We start from the raw sequence: 16356 nt of genomic DNA, 5'->3' as shown, positions 1-16356 counted from the left end.
AAAAGTTTCTTTCAAGTGCTCTCATACTTCCCAACCAGCTCCCTGTACATGAAAATACTGAATTCCACAAATGTTCAAATCAGGAAGGTATTTAGATACATTAGTAAGCACTATTAAGACTAAATTTGCAGAGTGCCCAGAAACCTCTTTTACAGTCTAGAATTTACTTCCATGTTGACTTACAAAGATTTTCATTGACTAATCTCCAAGGTAAGCCATTAGGCACAATAATACTATCACTTAGCCTTTGACAAAAACATGCCCTGCAGGAATAAATGAAGTGAAGAAATTAATTTGTTTTTTTACAGTAACAAACTTTTCACTGAAAATTTTAATTACCATACAGGATTAAAGCAGCTATAGCAAAGAGATTATTTTCATACAACTACTTTCATATGACTACTACAGGTTTCTACTTCACAACAAGCAGACCAGTAGAGGAAATCTCACTGAACAGAGTGCCTGTTTTCCATGGAACTGACATTAACTGCAGTGCTTTCACATTCATATTGGCAATCTACATACTAATTGCAAGGGCTAGAGAGAAGATCCATACAATGATTTTTTTTACCTGGAATATGTGCTCACTCCTGCTTGAATAAGTGTAGGCATGACAGCTATAAATAAACCAAGCTGCACATCCTGCATCACCAACATGCCAAGCAGTACGCTGCTGTAGTCAATATCCCCTGTACACCAGCAAAGTGGTCATGGAAACAGTCATCAGAAAATATGAATGCTTGCAAACACTCAAATCTAGAAAAGGCTTCATCAAATGGAAGACTAATATAGCTCTTAATGGGCTGAAGGTCATTCAAAGCAGTTTACGAACTTTTTTTCCCCATTAGTAGGTAAATTAAAATGTATCTATAAAGATGTATTAAAATACAAACAAAATATTAATATGAAATTTCTGTTACACAATAAAAACATAGATTTTGCTTAGCAGATAAGCACTAGTTACACATTGAGTGAAATTCCTCTACTGAGAGTATAGAAGCTTTATTCTGAAGACACATTCGAGCCAGCATGTGTAAAATATACACCTTGAATTCTGGCATTAGAATGAATATTCTAGAGGGTGAGGAGTACTTTAACACAATTTGTATGAGGGAGATTTAAGTGGAAGAAAGCACGATGTCAAAACTTTCAAAAGGAAACATTTAGAAGCATTTGAGAGGCTAGAAATATGGTCCTTGAAGGTCCTTATTTGAAAAGCTGTTAGCTATGAAAAAGCATCAGAACTGGTTTCTGTTTCCTGAAGAAGGATGTGAATTTTTTTAATTAACCTTTCTCCCTTGATGACAGGTAGCAGTGGGCTAATCTGGTAACCTCTTAAAAAGTTCAAGGATTCCAGACACTCAGTAAAGTCAGTTCTCAGTGGAGAGTACTACAATGGCTGTACTATGCTGTCTTTGCCCAAAGATGACTGGCTATGTACAAATCAAGTATACTTCCTGGCAAGAATACACACAACACTGGCCAGTGTTAAATAAGGATCATTGTTTGTAAACCAGGCTAAGAGTGGGTTTTGTTTTCATTTTTTAACTAGCTTCTCTTGTAATATTACAAAGTCAACTTCTTTCAAATTTTATTAGATACTACAGTAGTTAAAGTCATATTTACCTTCTTTATCTCCTCGAACACTACCTGCAAGAAATCTGGACACCAGTGGGGTGCTTGACAAAGACAAACAAGTGGAAATGAAGACACTCTGCGTTGGTCTAATTTGGAGCAAGTGCCCCCATAGTAAACCAAAGGCAATCATCAGAACTGTCATGTAGCAGGGTCCTTGCAAAGATATTTTCCATACCTTGGGAAGAAAACAAGATCTTATGACACCTTTCTCACTGCTAAGTTACAATGTTTTTCATTGCAAATAAGCAGTTTAAGATGTGTGATTTGGGGCTGTAGTACTGGGGCACAGATTAATGGGCTGTCACATTATATCACCTACTCCCAATTTACAACACTGAGTAGATATTCTACCCCAAAAGACTCCCTACCAGAAACCAGGTGAATTTCCCAAAGCCTACAGACAAATTATGGGCCAAATGGTCCAGCATGGGTTGAAATACATTAAAATTATCAAATGAAAGACCAGTTATTGGATGTGATTCCAAGATGAGGAAAAAATGGGTGTGGCAAAACCAGTCACCAATACCAGTAACCCACCCCAAACTAGTGCAGAAGCAAATCTGAAGCAGCAATTTACCTACTACAGTTTAGGAACCCTTGAATTACTGATTTTTATCTTGGATTTTAGATGGACTAGAAATAGCAGGTAAGGCTAAATGGTCATAAATTGCAACATAATTAAAGCTTTTGTAGTATCATAAACTCACAACCATCGGTTTAGGAACAGATCAGAAAGTGCAATTCTCTACATATATACAGTCTTCACATATTTGTAGCCATACTTTCGACTATTAAAATTCTAGCTAGTTTATAACTTTTTCTTTTAAAATTAAGACCAAAAGAAACTTGTAGTTTTTGCTGAATTCTGGTGGCCACATAATTTAATATTCCAGATTGTGTTAACATACTTGCTTAATCAGTTTATTAGCCAGCAGACTATGTATTATCAATTCAGTATGGAGTACATAAACTTTCAGATTTTTTTATAACAGGAATGGCAAACATCATTGACATTCCATAACAGCAACTGCACATTACTGCATGTTAAAATAAAGCAGAAATGGACTGTCAAACTGTGAGAGATTTTTCTCAGAATCAAACTGTTTTACTAAAATAGGGAGTAAATGCAATTTTTTTGAGACACTGAATAAATAATGCATTCTGTTCTTTCCAAAGTGCAGAAGCAAATGTCACATTTGTCTTTTCAAAAATGTACAAAGCTACACCAGTGTATTGTAGGGAGTGTGTAAAAATCTAAAATATAACTGAAATCTGCAGTTTCAGTAATTAGAAATTAAATCCCTTAATGCAGATACAGTATTAAAAATACCTTTCTTAGTCTTTCAGGAGAAAATTCCAGACCAACTAGAAAGAGAGTGAAGAATACACCAAACTCTCCTAATGTCTCCACCTGTACAATAGACTTAGGAAAAAAAAGAAAAGAAATTAGTGCACAGCAGTTGACTTATAATACAAAATTTTAAGTACACTACAAAACAAATTGATTCTCATTACATTTCCACAGGTAGTTCACTTGCTGTTCATATGACAACAGAAGTTCCCAGAGCACCTTTGGAGTGCAATTATTTTTCCCATCACCTGGCTGATACTAGGTAGTAATTTGGTGGGAGAGTGCTGGTCACCCAATGTGCACATGTGCATTGATCTTGGTAAGTGTGGAGGAATACATCTGATCCAGGTGGCTTGGCTGGCAAGCTGCAGATTGAGATGGAGACTGAACTCTCAGTGGGAGCCTGCAACAAGGGTCAGTGAACTACCAACCTTTGTGATAACCAAGGGCACGAAGATGAAGAAGGCAGAGAGCCTTGTGAATGGTCAGACTGGAAAATCTCCTTAACAGTAAGCTTACTAGCTGATTGAAAAAAAATAGGCTATGTTCTATGCATGTATTAGATCTCCAAGGCTTGCATTCCACAAGCTGCTTCTTGCTAGTTATTTTTTTGGTCTATTGGTATAATCTTTCTGCTAGACTGTGGTTGCTGTGGTTCTCCATCCTACAGGCTCCACACATCCATCTCTCAGACCAGCATAATTACCAACCAGCCTTTGTGCTACAGAGAGAAGGATCCAACAGGAAGAAAAGTGGTGGTCTTCCTCATCACAACAGAAAAATGGGGATATTTCTGGCTGGCAGCTGGTGTACCCTCAGGGTTCTCAGGCCAGTTCTGTTCAATAGATGCAGACATGTATCAATGATCAGAAGGGAGGAGGTGAACACACCACTCACAAGTTTGCTGCTGATAACAGGCTGGGAGGTGCTGTTCACTCTTTTGAAGGACAAGATGCCTTGCAGAGGGATGTAGATACACTGGAGCATTAGGCAATGATTAGCAGGAGGAAATGTAACAATTCAAAATGCTGGATTCTGATCCCCCTGGGATGGGGTAATGCCAGGCACAAGTATGGATGAGGAGAGGAGTGGCTGAAGAGCAGCCCTGCAGAGAGGGATCAGGGGGTGCTGGTGGACAGCAGGTTCAGTGTGAGACACCAGAGGGCAAACCCCATGCTGGGGTGCATCAAACAGAGCATCACCAGTCACTCAAAATTATCCTGCTGTATTCAGTGTTGGTGTGGCCTCACCTGGAGCACTCTGTGCAGTTCTGGGCCCCACCATGGAAGGAGGATGTGAAGGTCCTTGAATGCATTCAGAAGAGGACAAAGCTGGTGGAAGGCTGGAAGGAATGTCCTGTGAGGAACAGCTAAGGACTCTGGGTTTGCCCAGCTTGGAGAAAAGCAGGATGAGGGGCAACCTCATCATTCTCTACAGCTTCCTGAGGAGCGGAGCTGGACAGGGAGGTGCTGAGCTCTTCTCACTGGTACGCACTGACAGGATGAGTGGAAATGGTTCTAAGCTGCCCCAGGAGAGGTTCAGACTGGACATTAGGAGTGAAGAGGATGGTGAAACCCTGGAACACTCTTCCTAAAGAGCTGACTGATGCCCCAAGCTTGCCAGTGTTTAAGAGGCATTTGGACAACACCCTTAACAATATGCTTTAACTTTTGGTCAGCCCTGAAGTGTTCAGGCAGTTGACTGGAATAGTCAATTCTATTCTAAAATCCTAGTATTTCTTTTCTATGTATTTACAGGCCAGAGTAGATGAAAACAAGGTTTATCATCAATTACAGAAGTGGAGATGGAAACCATCTTTTCTGCCAGATTAGAATCTGCCTGCCTTCTCAGTTCCTCAGACATTCAACTTTTTTAGGAAATGGAGAAGAGACCAAACACAAGAGACTCAGTCAACAAGAGTATTATCCAGGTCAATAATGTATAATCACCGCTTCACAAGAAAAAGGCAAGTCACTTAAACTGTCCTTGAGAAACCTCTTTCATATCTGCTCTGACCACATCATCTTCTTCAATGTAAGTGTCCTGAAAATTTATTGTTGGGTCTCTTTCTCATGCCAAGCTTACAAACTTGCTTCTCAGTCTAAGTGACTGAACTTTCCAGACATTTTCAACCCAGAAATTATGTACAGCACAGAGGTTGAGATTATTTCATCTCTTCCAATCAACTAAATCCTACAATTTCTACTAATCCCTGCTTTTGAGCTCAACAGTCATTTTCAACAGAAGCCCACATAGGAGCAGATGTTAAAAAGACAGTAAGTTCCAAGTGGTTTCATGGATATCAATGCAACAGACGCATGCAACTTAAGCAGGCATTACTGTGCAGCCCTAGCATGTGTTCTGTTCTGCCTGCTGGCTAAACAATCTGTTAATGCACACCGGAGCACTTAATGAAAACATGTCCAGCCAGCCCCAGCTCACGGTTCCACAGCAGCCACTAATCAGGGTACACGTGATGGAGCTAAAAAGGTTCAAAAGACCTCAGGAATGTGGGCAGGGTACTGGGAAAGGAACAGGGGGACCAGGGTGGATGAAAGCACTACAGAGGTGCAAAATAACTCTCCAGAAAGCCAAGCTATGTTCCTTGAGGAACTCTTTGTTTTAAATGCTTCCTCCATTGTCAACATTGACTTTTTGCAAGTTTCTGTATGTTTTATGTCATAAACAAATAATAATAATAAATTTTATGACATAAATATATTTTATGTCATTTAAATAATTTGGCTCCCAATTGTGATATGTTATGATTAAAATCAAAAAGAAAGAAAAAATAAAACACCTGACATAAAACATCCACAACACATAACCTTCAGTTTTCACTTTCAACAACTGTCATAATTTTATAAGAGAAAAAAAGATTGAAAACAAAATTATTCAAAGACAAAATTTGAAGCTCTCCTCTTGTAAAGATTCAGGTTTGGGAATATCTTTTTTTTTTATTACATTTGAGGCTGACAATACCATATCCTTTTAAAACTACTTTTAAAGATTTCAATGAATTCAATCAGTCAAGAACTAACTTGCACACTTACCTTGATACTATTTAGTCCTGAGGGTCCTAAGAGTACTCCACAGATGATATATCCAAACATGGTTGGCAATCCTATTGTTGTACACAGCCAGCCACACGGCAAAGACAACATTCCTATTGTCACAATATCCTAAATAGGTAAGATGTACAAAGGCATTAATATAAAGGACACAAATTTGGGATGAAATTGAAGACTATTATCTTTCAAAAGACAAACAGCACTGTAAAATTAAATGCAGACTACTTTGTGTGAAAAGAAAACAAAACTTCTGTAAATCAACCTCAGTGCTGCTGCAGGTGTAAGCACAGCAGTTTTTCAGGTGAAGCAGATGAGGTACTGACCTTAAGTAACCGGGGGACTTTGAATCAATTTATAAGTATTTTAAATATATTATAGAAAGTAGGCAATTTCCTGGGTGGAATGACACCTTGCATTTAAACATGGTGAAACAGAACTGGTTTGGGTTTTATAATTAAAACAAAAATCTCAATCCAGTTACTCTATATAAAGCACAAATACAATCAAACCTCTACCATGTCTATGTATTTTTCAGTATCCTTTTTTCATCACAAGGCACAACCAGGTAAATTCTCTCTACTGACAACACGCAAGAGGCTTATTAAGCACAGCAGTAGCTTTAACACTTAGTAGTCTGAGAGAAGGGACAGTGCCCCAAAGGTGCAACAAGAGAAGCAAAATAAAAACAGAGAGTGGCATTGTGATCAGTCTTGTGAAGACAAACCTAAGAGTAGGGAAGACATGGCTGAATCACCACAGATGGGGGAGTCACGAATGCTGGAATAACTTCAGACAGACAAATGCTGAAACTATACTCACTCCAACCAAGTAGTACTGACATGCAAACTTGTGGGACTAAATCCAAAAGTGAATGATAAGAATGTCTCTAAAATTATTACCTTTATGAAATGATGATCAGCACGAGGAATGGTTGAGTCTCTGGGTTTAGTAAGGATATACTGATTGTTCTGAGAATCAATAAGCATACTAAGTCCTAAGTCATCTTCTACTTCTCTTTTTGAAGCATTTCTTTTGGAGTTGGCTTCATCTTCTTCCACCCTTAAAACAGCTTCAAAGTTTACACCTCTTACCTTTTTAAAAAAAAAGAAAACAAATCATCGAACAAACTAAAAAAGGGGAGTCAATTAAGCATATTGTAATAACAGAAGGACTATTAGCTGTGCTTGAAGTTTCTACAGAACTTGTTGACACCAACTAAAAATACTGCAGGTTTCTTCTCTAAAAATCTTTCAATCTCTTTATCAAAACTTGATGTCTTTAAAAGTAACATTTTCTTACCTTGAACAAAATCAACTGGAGATTACGAAGTGATATTCAGTTCACAAAATTCTGAACTAAAGACTGCATTCCAAGTTAAGAAAAGGTCACTATCCTGTAAATTTGAAGGAGATATTATAAGAGCTGTTCCTACCTAGTTATTTTCAGGATTTTCTTTCTCAGAACAGCAATTCTTGAACACAGGTTGTAGTGCAGATTTTTTATTTTATTTTTACCTGCTACGCTTCACTATTTTGACTATATTTTAATAGAAGATTGTGTCTTTATCAGCATATTGATTACTGTATTAAAGCTTCTCTATTCTAAAATTCCACTGTGTAGTTTAAAAAAACGTTCCTTGCAAGGATGGAGAACCACATAGACCTCAAGGCTGCACTTCATGATTCCTTTCAGGGATGGAGCCTCAAGCCCCCCGGCCCCGGCCCGCCCCCGCCGCCCGGTGCGGCTCCCCCGGGCACGGCCGCTCGATCCGCTGCACATCAAATAAAAATGCTGCTTCCACTTCCTCTCGGATCGAGCTCAACTACAAAAAACCCGAAAAAAACCACACACGGCTTGGCTCTCTGCTACAGAGAAACCGGTTTTGCCTCCTCAGCAGAACTCAAGAGCTATGCTCTATGCTCGCCTCGGGAGTCAACCTGGAAATCAACAAAAACGTCCCAAGAGCAGAAGCCAAATAAACTGTAACCCCTGATTATGCAAACAGCGGCAATTTAGGGAGTCTATTTGAGGATGGAAAAATGAGACACAAGAATAAACTGATGTAATCCTGGCTCTAGAGACATACAGCCTTACCTGAAGGATACTGTGCCATCATGCAACATAAAAACAAGGATCAGCACAGGTAGGCCAAGGTACAAAACGCAAAGGAAGTCAGATGTGGAAGAATGTAACATCACAAACACATTTCAGGTCTTTCCTTTGAAAAATGTATCTTTTCCCAGACTGTGAAAACCAACTGCAAGATTCTTGCTCTCCCATAACTTTCTCAAGAAAATTAAAAAGTGGAGATGATGCTGAACATGGTAACTCCATATCCTGCAAGTTCAACCATCACAGTCCCCATCACCACAGAGATGCCATATCTATCACAGGTACATCACTCAGATGTACCACACTTGGCCCTGTCAAAGTGGCAGCTTCAGGAACACTTTCAAATCAAAACCACAGAAATCACTAGCAAAAAGGAGCAATTACTCCTGTTTGCTCATTCTTTAACAATCACTAAAATCCTAACAACTATATAACACAAGAGAAACACACGGCAAACATCAACTACAAATAAATGCACTCCAATGAAATGACTGAGTTAAAAGCATCACTCACAGATTTGTTGTCATCAAAGGCATGCTCTTCTATTTCCTCTTCCAATCTATCAGCTGCCTTCCTGACATCTTCCAGAATTTCATCAAGCATTGACAGGCTTTTGTTTTGGTGCTGCATGTTCTTAAGGGCTTCAACCTGGTGTTTCTCTGCTGCTAGGAGTTCAACATATTCCATTTCTTCCTGTTGAATTTTACAACATAGATAAAGCGTTGGCAGGCCTTTGAGCAGAAAAAACATCTGACATAAATGTGTGCTTCTTTTGACACAAAACATTTTATCAGTGGAATTGCAAAAGCAATATAAACATAATAAAGATATTTAAAGATTGCTTTTTCTTGTGCCAATTTTCATTGGGTAAGTGGGCAAGAAAACAAAACAACCAAACAAAATATCCACCAATAGCCTTTTCTATTACATTAAACATAAGACCTGCCCCAAGATTATGATCCAGAAAATACAAGAAAGGATTTACTTTGAGAAACTCTAGGAAACATTTTAGAGCCAAATAAAGTTTAGAACTTCGTGCTTTTGAAGTGAAGCATAATACCTTGAAAGCACAGCTATACTATCTACAACAAACAAATTAAATGTAAAGCACAATGCATCTTAACTTTATAAGCCCTTTTATAAACATAGGAAGAGGTCTGTTTATGGTTTTCAAAAATTACAGTAACTGTGGAAACAGGAAGAAAAAAAGAGCTGCGGTAGAGATGAGCAGCCAATCACCCTAGCCAAGCTTCCTGTTCATGTTTCCCAAAAAGCACTTTTCCAATCAGAATTAAAACACGTGACTTTTCACCCTATTTCAGTTTGGGCCTCTTATCAACTTGCAGTGACAACTTCTGAAATTACTAGGTTTCTGAAGTAAAAAGAGAAAATATGCTGATAAGGTTTGATATGGTGTGAAAATATTTCAGTAATTTCCCTGATAAAGTTATGATGTTTCAGGTTCAAAAAGATAACTAAAAAGCTTAATTTACTGACAACTGGGTCTAACACCTTTTACATAGTTACCATGACAGTAACCAAGCAGAATACTTTGTGTATTGACAGAACAACTTGAGGGTTTTGGGGAAAAAAGATTCTTTCCTTTATATGCCTCTATTCTTTTAAAGATTGTTGAAAGAACAGCTGTAAGGAAACACACACAAGGGCAGGGCTCCTTTCAGTTAGATTCTGGATGCTGAGAATACCGGGATGAGAGAGACCCTTCTTCTGCTCTTTTAAAGAGCCAATATAATTAAAAAGAAAGAAAAAAAAAAACAGGCAAAAAAAATTGCAAATAATCTATAGGCCTGACCAATTCCCAGAATACCTGGATCAGAGAGACCCTTCTTCTGCTCTTTTAAAGAGCCAATATTATTAAAAAGAAGAAAATTTTAAAAAGGCAAAAAAATGCAAGCAACCTATAGGTCTGACTCAGTTCCCAGAAAACACAAATTGCTGTCTCCAGATGCCCTGCCCCTGCCATGCTCAGTTAGAAATCAGAGAACACAGAGCTCCCATAGGTTGTGTGTTTTATCTGCCTACCCTCCATAGATATCTTCAATAACCTGAGCTTATAAAATGGCCCTAAACATCTATGCTTAAATAACTGGAGTGTCTCCTCCCTCACACATTTGCAGATGGACATTTTTCCCCTTGGAACCTGCAAGAACATGCACAAAATTCAGCCAATTCCTTGATGCCAAAAGAATATGTTGAGTACAACCAGTAACTGTAGCCGAACCCTTCTGAAATCTTGACAGTCAGATGAATGCCTCTGGTTGTGAGGAAACCACAGCACTGGTGTCTGCTGGTGTTTAGAACTATCATAGTTACACCCTCATGGTGAAAGCTACCCAGAGCCCAGAATAGCTGGAGCTGGGAAAAACGTAACTAGTAATGTGTTTGGCCCAATGTCAACAATTAGTTCTTATGCAACACGTAAATAGGAGACACAGTCATTCTCATACAGCCTCAAGGAAAAACATTTCCTATCTGTTGCTCTCTGCTAACAGACACAGCTCAAAAGATGTAAGAAACAGCCCCCATATGAGCTGCAGATTCTCTGCTAATTCAGCAACAGCTTAGAACACAAGGTGAAATTGATAATGGTGAGATTCTTTCCCCTCAAAAATGGAAGAGGTTTTGGGTGCAAGGAGCCCATCTTAGTCCTTTCCATTGGCCAAGACAAACAGGGTGAACAGAGCTAAAGGCAAACCACATAAAAAATAATGTCTAATTTCAAAGAATTCAACTTTCCCTGAATAGCAAGGTAGAAAAGCTTTGAAAAAATAAGAGTTTAGCTGCAAGTTCCTTCACTTAATGAAGATTAAGGTTTTTGTAGTCTATTAAAGTGGCATCTGTTTCCACCAAGAGACAAATGTGATAGCAGTAGACTGGGTCAACCACAGGCAATGATGCCCATAAAATGTTAATTCAAACAACCTGCTACATGCTAAGAAGAAGTGCATCACAGTACAAACACTGTTCTGCAACTCAGGCTGGGATGGGAGACACGATCACGAGGATAACAAGCAATCTCTTAAGCAAAGTAATACAGATAAGGATTGTGTACTTAATATTGTGTACACCTGAAAACATATGAGCAAAATGAAGATTAAGACTTTGGGGCAATGCTGATTCAGAATACAGAATTGCTGTTGCTCTCCACTGTGTATTCAGAGACAAAAGCATATGCAGAAGAGGCTGCATCTTTGCAATACTTGCAAGTAATTTTTTTCCACCCATGTCTGATTAGAAGGCATCCAAAAAATTAGAAACTAATTAAAAAGTAGGTAAGGTTTTGTTGCTTTTTCCTGAACTTCCAAAGAGGATCCTGGAGCAAAAGACAGCAGAAACCATCTTCAGTGCTTCTTTCTTACGTCCCCCTGCCCTACACTCTGAATGATCCCACTACATTTTTCCACAGCAGCAGAACCAGCAAGAAATGCATCAGACATACAAACATATCCCAGCACTAATGTCTTCCAAGCATTTCTACTCAACACAAATAAAATAATAAAGGGAGGAGTCCAGCACCCCCTACATTTATTTGTATTTTCCATTCATTCACTGTTTAAAAAATAGATGTTCTATGAGAATACCAACAATATCATTACAGCAAAATGAAACTGGGACAAAGTTGGACCTACTCTGTCTTATGAACTAAGTACAAGTCCAAAACATATGTATCCCATGCCATTTTAATCTTTTTGGCATGCATTTTTCCATATCTTTTGCTTCTCTTTATACAACAACTATAAGGTTAGAACCAAAAATATTCTGTTTGAATAACCACATGCACGGCATAAGAAGGAAGGTGCAACAGATTGCTCCCTCAAGTAAATATTTTGAAAATACAAAAAAAAGCCTACACAATCCACTTCAGCAAAAGTAAACTTTTGACAGGACACAGCTCTAAAACACATAATTGTACACAAAGCCCTCCTTCTAGAAGAAGCACCATTCTCAAGTTCAAGGATAAATGACTTCATTATTTTACAGTAACATTACCAAGAATTAGGTAAATGGGAAAGAAGGTTCTGGAATGCCTCACTGCTGCTCTTTTACAAGTTCTGAGAAAGAAAAAAGGTGGAAAACCAAGTAAAGCCAATGACAATTTCTATGCAGCAGAGGCTGCCACTACCTTATATAAAGTATCACTATACAAGTCATATAAAGCAGTTCATTGGAATACATCTAGATCCAAATTATCTCCTATTCAAATTTGTTGTAATTCTGTCTTCATTTCCACTGCACAGAATCACTCCACTCTGCCAAGTTTACATCCTAATTTCTGCTTCCACCAGCCTATCTTGGCACAATTCACTGGACACCTTTACTGCACATAATTTCTTTCCAACTTCACCTGTCAAGGTCTGCACATTTCTTAGAACAAATGCCCTTCAGAGACTCTCACAACTCAAATGCTAAATGCCAATTACATTTTTATTCCTTCTCTTGCTCCCTTGTGCAAGGGCAGCTTCTTCTTTTGGAAGACAGAATATAAAGAAAATTCTTAATATATTCCTCCAGTGGTTGAGGAGTAGAGAAAGGACAAGAGCAATTCAAATACCAAATACACTAAATTGCATTTTCTCTCAATGGGAGACTTTCAGTACACAGTCTGAGCACTACCAAGTCCAGAAGACAGTGGCAGATTGTGCTCAACCTAATGGCACACAGGAACTCAAACTTTCCATGAAGTATCTGTGTTCAACTGTTACTCATCTGGGTTTTTTCTTGGCAAAGTTATTTCAGCTAACTCTTTCTTGGAAGCACTGCATTTCAAACCCGCACTTCTTAGGCTAGAAGTGCAATACTGAGTTTAAAAATCTAGTCACCTACTGTTTTGCACATCCATTTTACTCATATCTATACAAACATGGAAATGAAAGACAGCAAGTCACTCTGTTTTAACTGTGGACTTTGATTGAGCAATTCTCATTTAAAATGGAAAAAACAGTATTTCACCATTTGATGGCATTATTTCCACTCAGCTAGTGCCACTGGCTTGTCTAGTGCAACTCAGCTATGTGCACTGATTCACTCTTCTTATTCCTCTCCCTTTAACATTATATTTGCCATAGGTCCTCTGATTATGTTTAGCTTTGACATAAGAACTATTGACTGCTAATAAGTTTTAAGCTCTATACCAGAATTACTTGTAAATTTACTAATAAAAACAAATACTTCATTAAACAGTAAACATTGCAAGTTCTTTGTAGATACCCTCTTTTATTAAAACAGACTGAAACTGTGCCATAATAAAGCTAAAATCACAAGTAGAATATGAACACTCTAGTAACAAACATGGGGAAACCAACCTTAATTGCAGCTTCTCGCAAGGCCTCCAACCTCTGTCTACTGCTTTCTTTCATATTTACAACATCTTTGTAGTCACCCTGTAGAGCTCTCTGGAGACCATGGATCGCCTGAAAGACTGAGTTTTCACTTTCATTTAGCTCCTTTTGGAAAATTTCAAAGGTGTGCACCTGAAAAAGTTTCTCTTCATCAGACAGTCCTGCATCCTTCTCAACTGCTCTTATGGCATTTTTTAGTTTGTTGAGAACAACGTTCTTTTGGCGAAGAAGACCAGAGAGTTTTCTGCAGCTCTCCAACACCCACTGCTTCCTCTGAGTGATCCCAGCCCCCTTCCCACGGTGCAGCTTGATTGCATGTCTCACCACATCTTCACGTTCTGCAGGGCTGGCTAACGGGCCACAAGGCAGCGAAAACAACGTCCACAGGGAAATAAATCCAGTCGCCTTCATCCTTCACTTTTTATTCCTCTTGGGAGAAACTGATCATCCACAGCTGCTCAAAGCTTTCTGCTACATGATTTCTGCATCTCCAGTATGCACAGCAGGCTGCAAGATAGTACCAATCAGTTATCAAATATGGTAATGTTGCACTGTTAGATCAAAGAAATGTAGAAAATAAATCCAAGACTGCCACCTGCACCACAAGCCTTAACAGAACACACATAGTTTTCTTCACTCAACGTTTATGAAAACCAAGAAATAGTCCAAGGTTACTGACAGATTTTTGTTTTCCCCTTGACTATTTCCTAGATAATATCTTGTTTTAAAAGCAGTGACTGGAAAGCTTAGTCACGTTACATGATGCTTATCTGCACTTCTTACATGAAAGAAAAGCCTTTAAAAATATCAAGCCATGATGTCATAGGTTGCATTTCAACCCAGCACTAGAACTCATTATTCTTAGCTGTCAGTAAATCTCCTGTCTCTTCTAAAACCTATCCTAAAACATTGTACCATAATCATTTGTTATTTATAAAGTCTCAGAAGCATTAACAAATTCAACTACAGACATTCAACAAACATAAAAATAAAAAACTTAACTGAATCAGATTACAGTATGAATCATGATTGTGGAAGAAAGAACAGCAAAACTTCCTGGACTTCTGAGTGCTACTAGTTTGGATCAAAAACCTCCTCAACCTGAAGGGCTGCAGGGCCCTGAGGTACTTTATGTCTAAACCTATTAGGGATCTTCTAGATTTTAAAGTAAATTACAAAAACACTAAATCAATTAATTCATCAATTCATTTCCCAGCAACTACTTGAAAATCTATACTCAAACTGCTGTATTTAATTTTAACACCAGGTAGGACAGAATTTAAAAACGAATTTCCTTCCGTCAGAACATAGAAGGAACTACTGACATTATTGCACAAAATAACAGTTTTATTTTCTTTAAAAAAATCCAAACAAACATAAAAACCCTCAAAAAACCCCTCACACCACAAAGTTACACATAATATATAAAATTTTGTACTTGGCCTTCTAAAAATTCACATCACACACAACATGTTAACAGATCATCAGTACAGCAGGTATTTCCCTAAAAATTTAGTTAGTCTTGATCATTGGGCCAGCAGCCTTAATCAGGAATCAGCACATGGACAAGGGCATCTGGAAGCAGTCTGCCTAAGAGAGAATCTTGTTTTCCTACAAGACAGTAGCAGTCACAGTCCCAGATATCCAAGCCGGCCATCGTCAACACATGGAATGAGCTCTGAGCAACCTGGTCTAGTAGAAGATGTCCCTGTCCACGGCAGAGCGCTTGGAGCCACTGGTCCTTACCGTCCCTTCCAAGCCAGGCCATTCTGTGATTCCCCGGCAAGGGAACATGGCAAACATAGTCATGCACTACCTTCATTTGTTAAAAGCCCTCCCATCTCTGTTTCAGAGAGAAATGAGAAAATCTGTCTGTGGGTTGGTTTATTTCTTTTTTCAATGCGTGAAATGCGAGCCAAAGTATTTAGTTACTATTCGCTGACTGTGGGCTAGGGTTTAATAACACAAAGAGCTAAAACATTTAAACTTAAGAGCTGAAAGTGCAATCAAAGTAGCAAAAGCATGTCACTATAATCTCAATAAAATAATAAAGTACAAACATTCCAGGACTTTGATAAAGCTGTGGAGCTTACTACCTTTAAGGAATCAGGAAAATAACAATCCTCACAGTCTGGCAGAGTTCTAGAGTGAAATTTAAGGAAATATTTCTTCATATATACAAACTAATGCTCCTCCTGTTTAGTAGGCTTGGGACAGAGATTTTGCTAAATATATATTACAAACTATTTCTGCAAGAAAGAAGGAGAATAAAACATCCAGTGTATATCCAAGGCGAGTAAAAGACTGCACGTCTTATGTGGTACATCAAACCACATAACTAAATTTTGAGCAGAGATTTACACCAGCAAAGTTCACTCCTTGTTGCGCTGCGCAAACTTAGCACTGTGGTTCACACATGGGGACAATTTTGTTTCTGTGCTGTTTACTTGGCTAGCAAAAACTGTTTAGAGGAGTGACACCTGGGGCAGTGCTCAAAAGCTCGTAAGGGATTAAAGATCTCACGTACCAAAATAAATTATGTGATGATGAGCACAAAAAACCCCCCCAAAAAAACAAAAAAAAACAAATCAAGGCAAAAAAACTAACACTCCTCTCCATTCACCACCAGTAAGTATCAAATCGGAGGGGGAGTCCTTATTTAAACAGCATTTGCTTCCTGCTGGATGGCAACTCATCTTCCCCCTTTTTCCTTCCTGAACACGACACTGTAGCACCAGATTTCATCAAGCTGGTAATACCGGACCCTGCCTCCAGAACCCCCCTGGGAATGTCCGTGGGTTCGCCTCCCCTCGCCCCTTTCCCA

The 16356-nt window shown here is 38.6% G+C and overlaps 1 protein-coding gene across 2 annotated transcripts in view; it reads right to left on the bottom strand.

Moving 5' to 3' along the window:
- The window catches only part of TMCO3 (transmembrane and coiled-coil domains 3), a 31151-nt gene extending 17115 nt beyond the window's left edge, over nucleotides 1–14036 (bottom strand). For both annotated transcript variants that reach the window (XR_004081642.1, XM_005419972.3), the window contains exons 1-7: nucleotides 13497–14036; nucleotides 8686–8865; nucleotides 6960–7151; nucleotides 6043–6171; nucleotides 2969–3061; nucleotides 1627–1813; nucleotides 572–689 (exon numbers count right to left, since the gene is read on the bottom strand). Coding sequence is in view for 1 of the 2 variants with exons in the window: in XM_005419972.3 (XP_005420029.1) it covers nucleotides 572–689; nucleotides 1627–1813; nucleotides 2969–3061; nucleotides 6043–6171; nucleotides 6960–7151; nucleotides 8686–8865; nucleotides 13497–13943 (1346 nt within the window). In the remaining variant the exon portion in view is untranslated. The remainder of the gene's footprint in view (nucleotides 1–571; nucleotides 690–1626; nucleotides 1814–2968; nucleotides 3062–6042; nucleotides 6172–6959; nucleotides 7152–8685; nucleotides 8866–13496) is intronic.
- Between the last annotated feature and the right edge of the window lie 2320 nt (nucleotides 14037–16356).

The sequence above is a fragment of the Geospiza fortis genome, unplaced genomic scaffold, assembly GCF_000277835.1.
Source record: "Geospiza fortis unplaced genomic scaffold, GeoFor_1.0 scaffold192, whole genome shotgun sequence".
Classification (NCBI taxonomy): domain Eukaryota; kingdom Metazoa; phylum Chordata; class Aves; order Passeriformes; family Thraupidae; genus Geospiza; species Geospiza fortis.
Note: the sequence above shows the minus strand (reverse complement) of the source record. Positions and strands in the feature narration are given on the sequence as shown.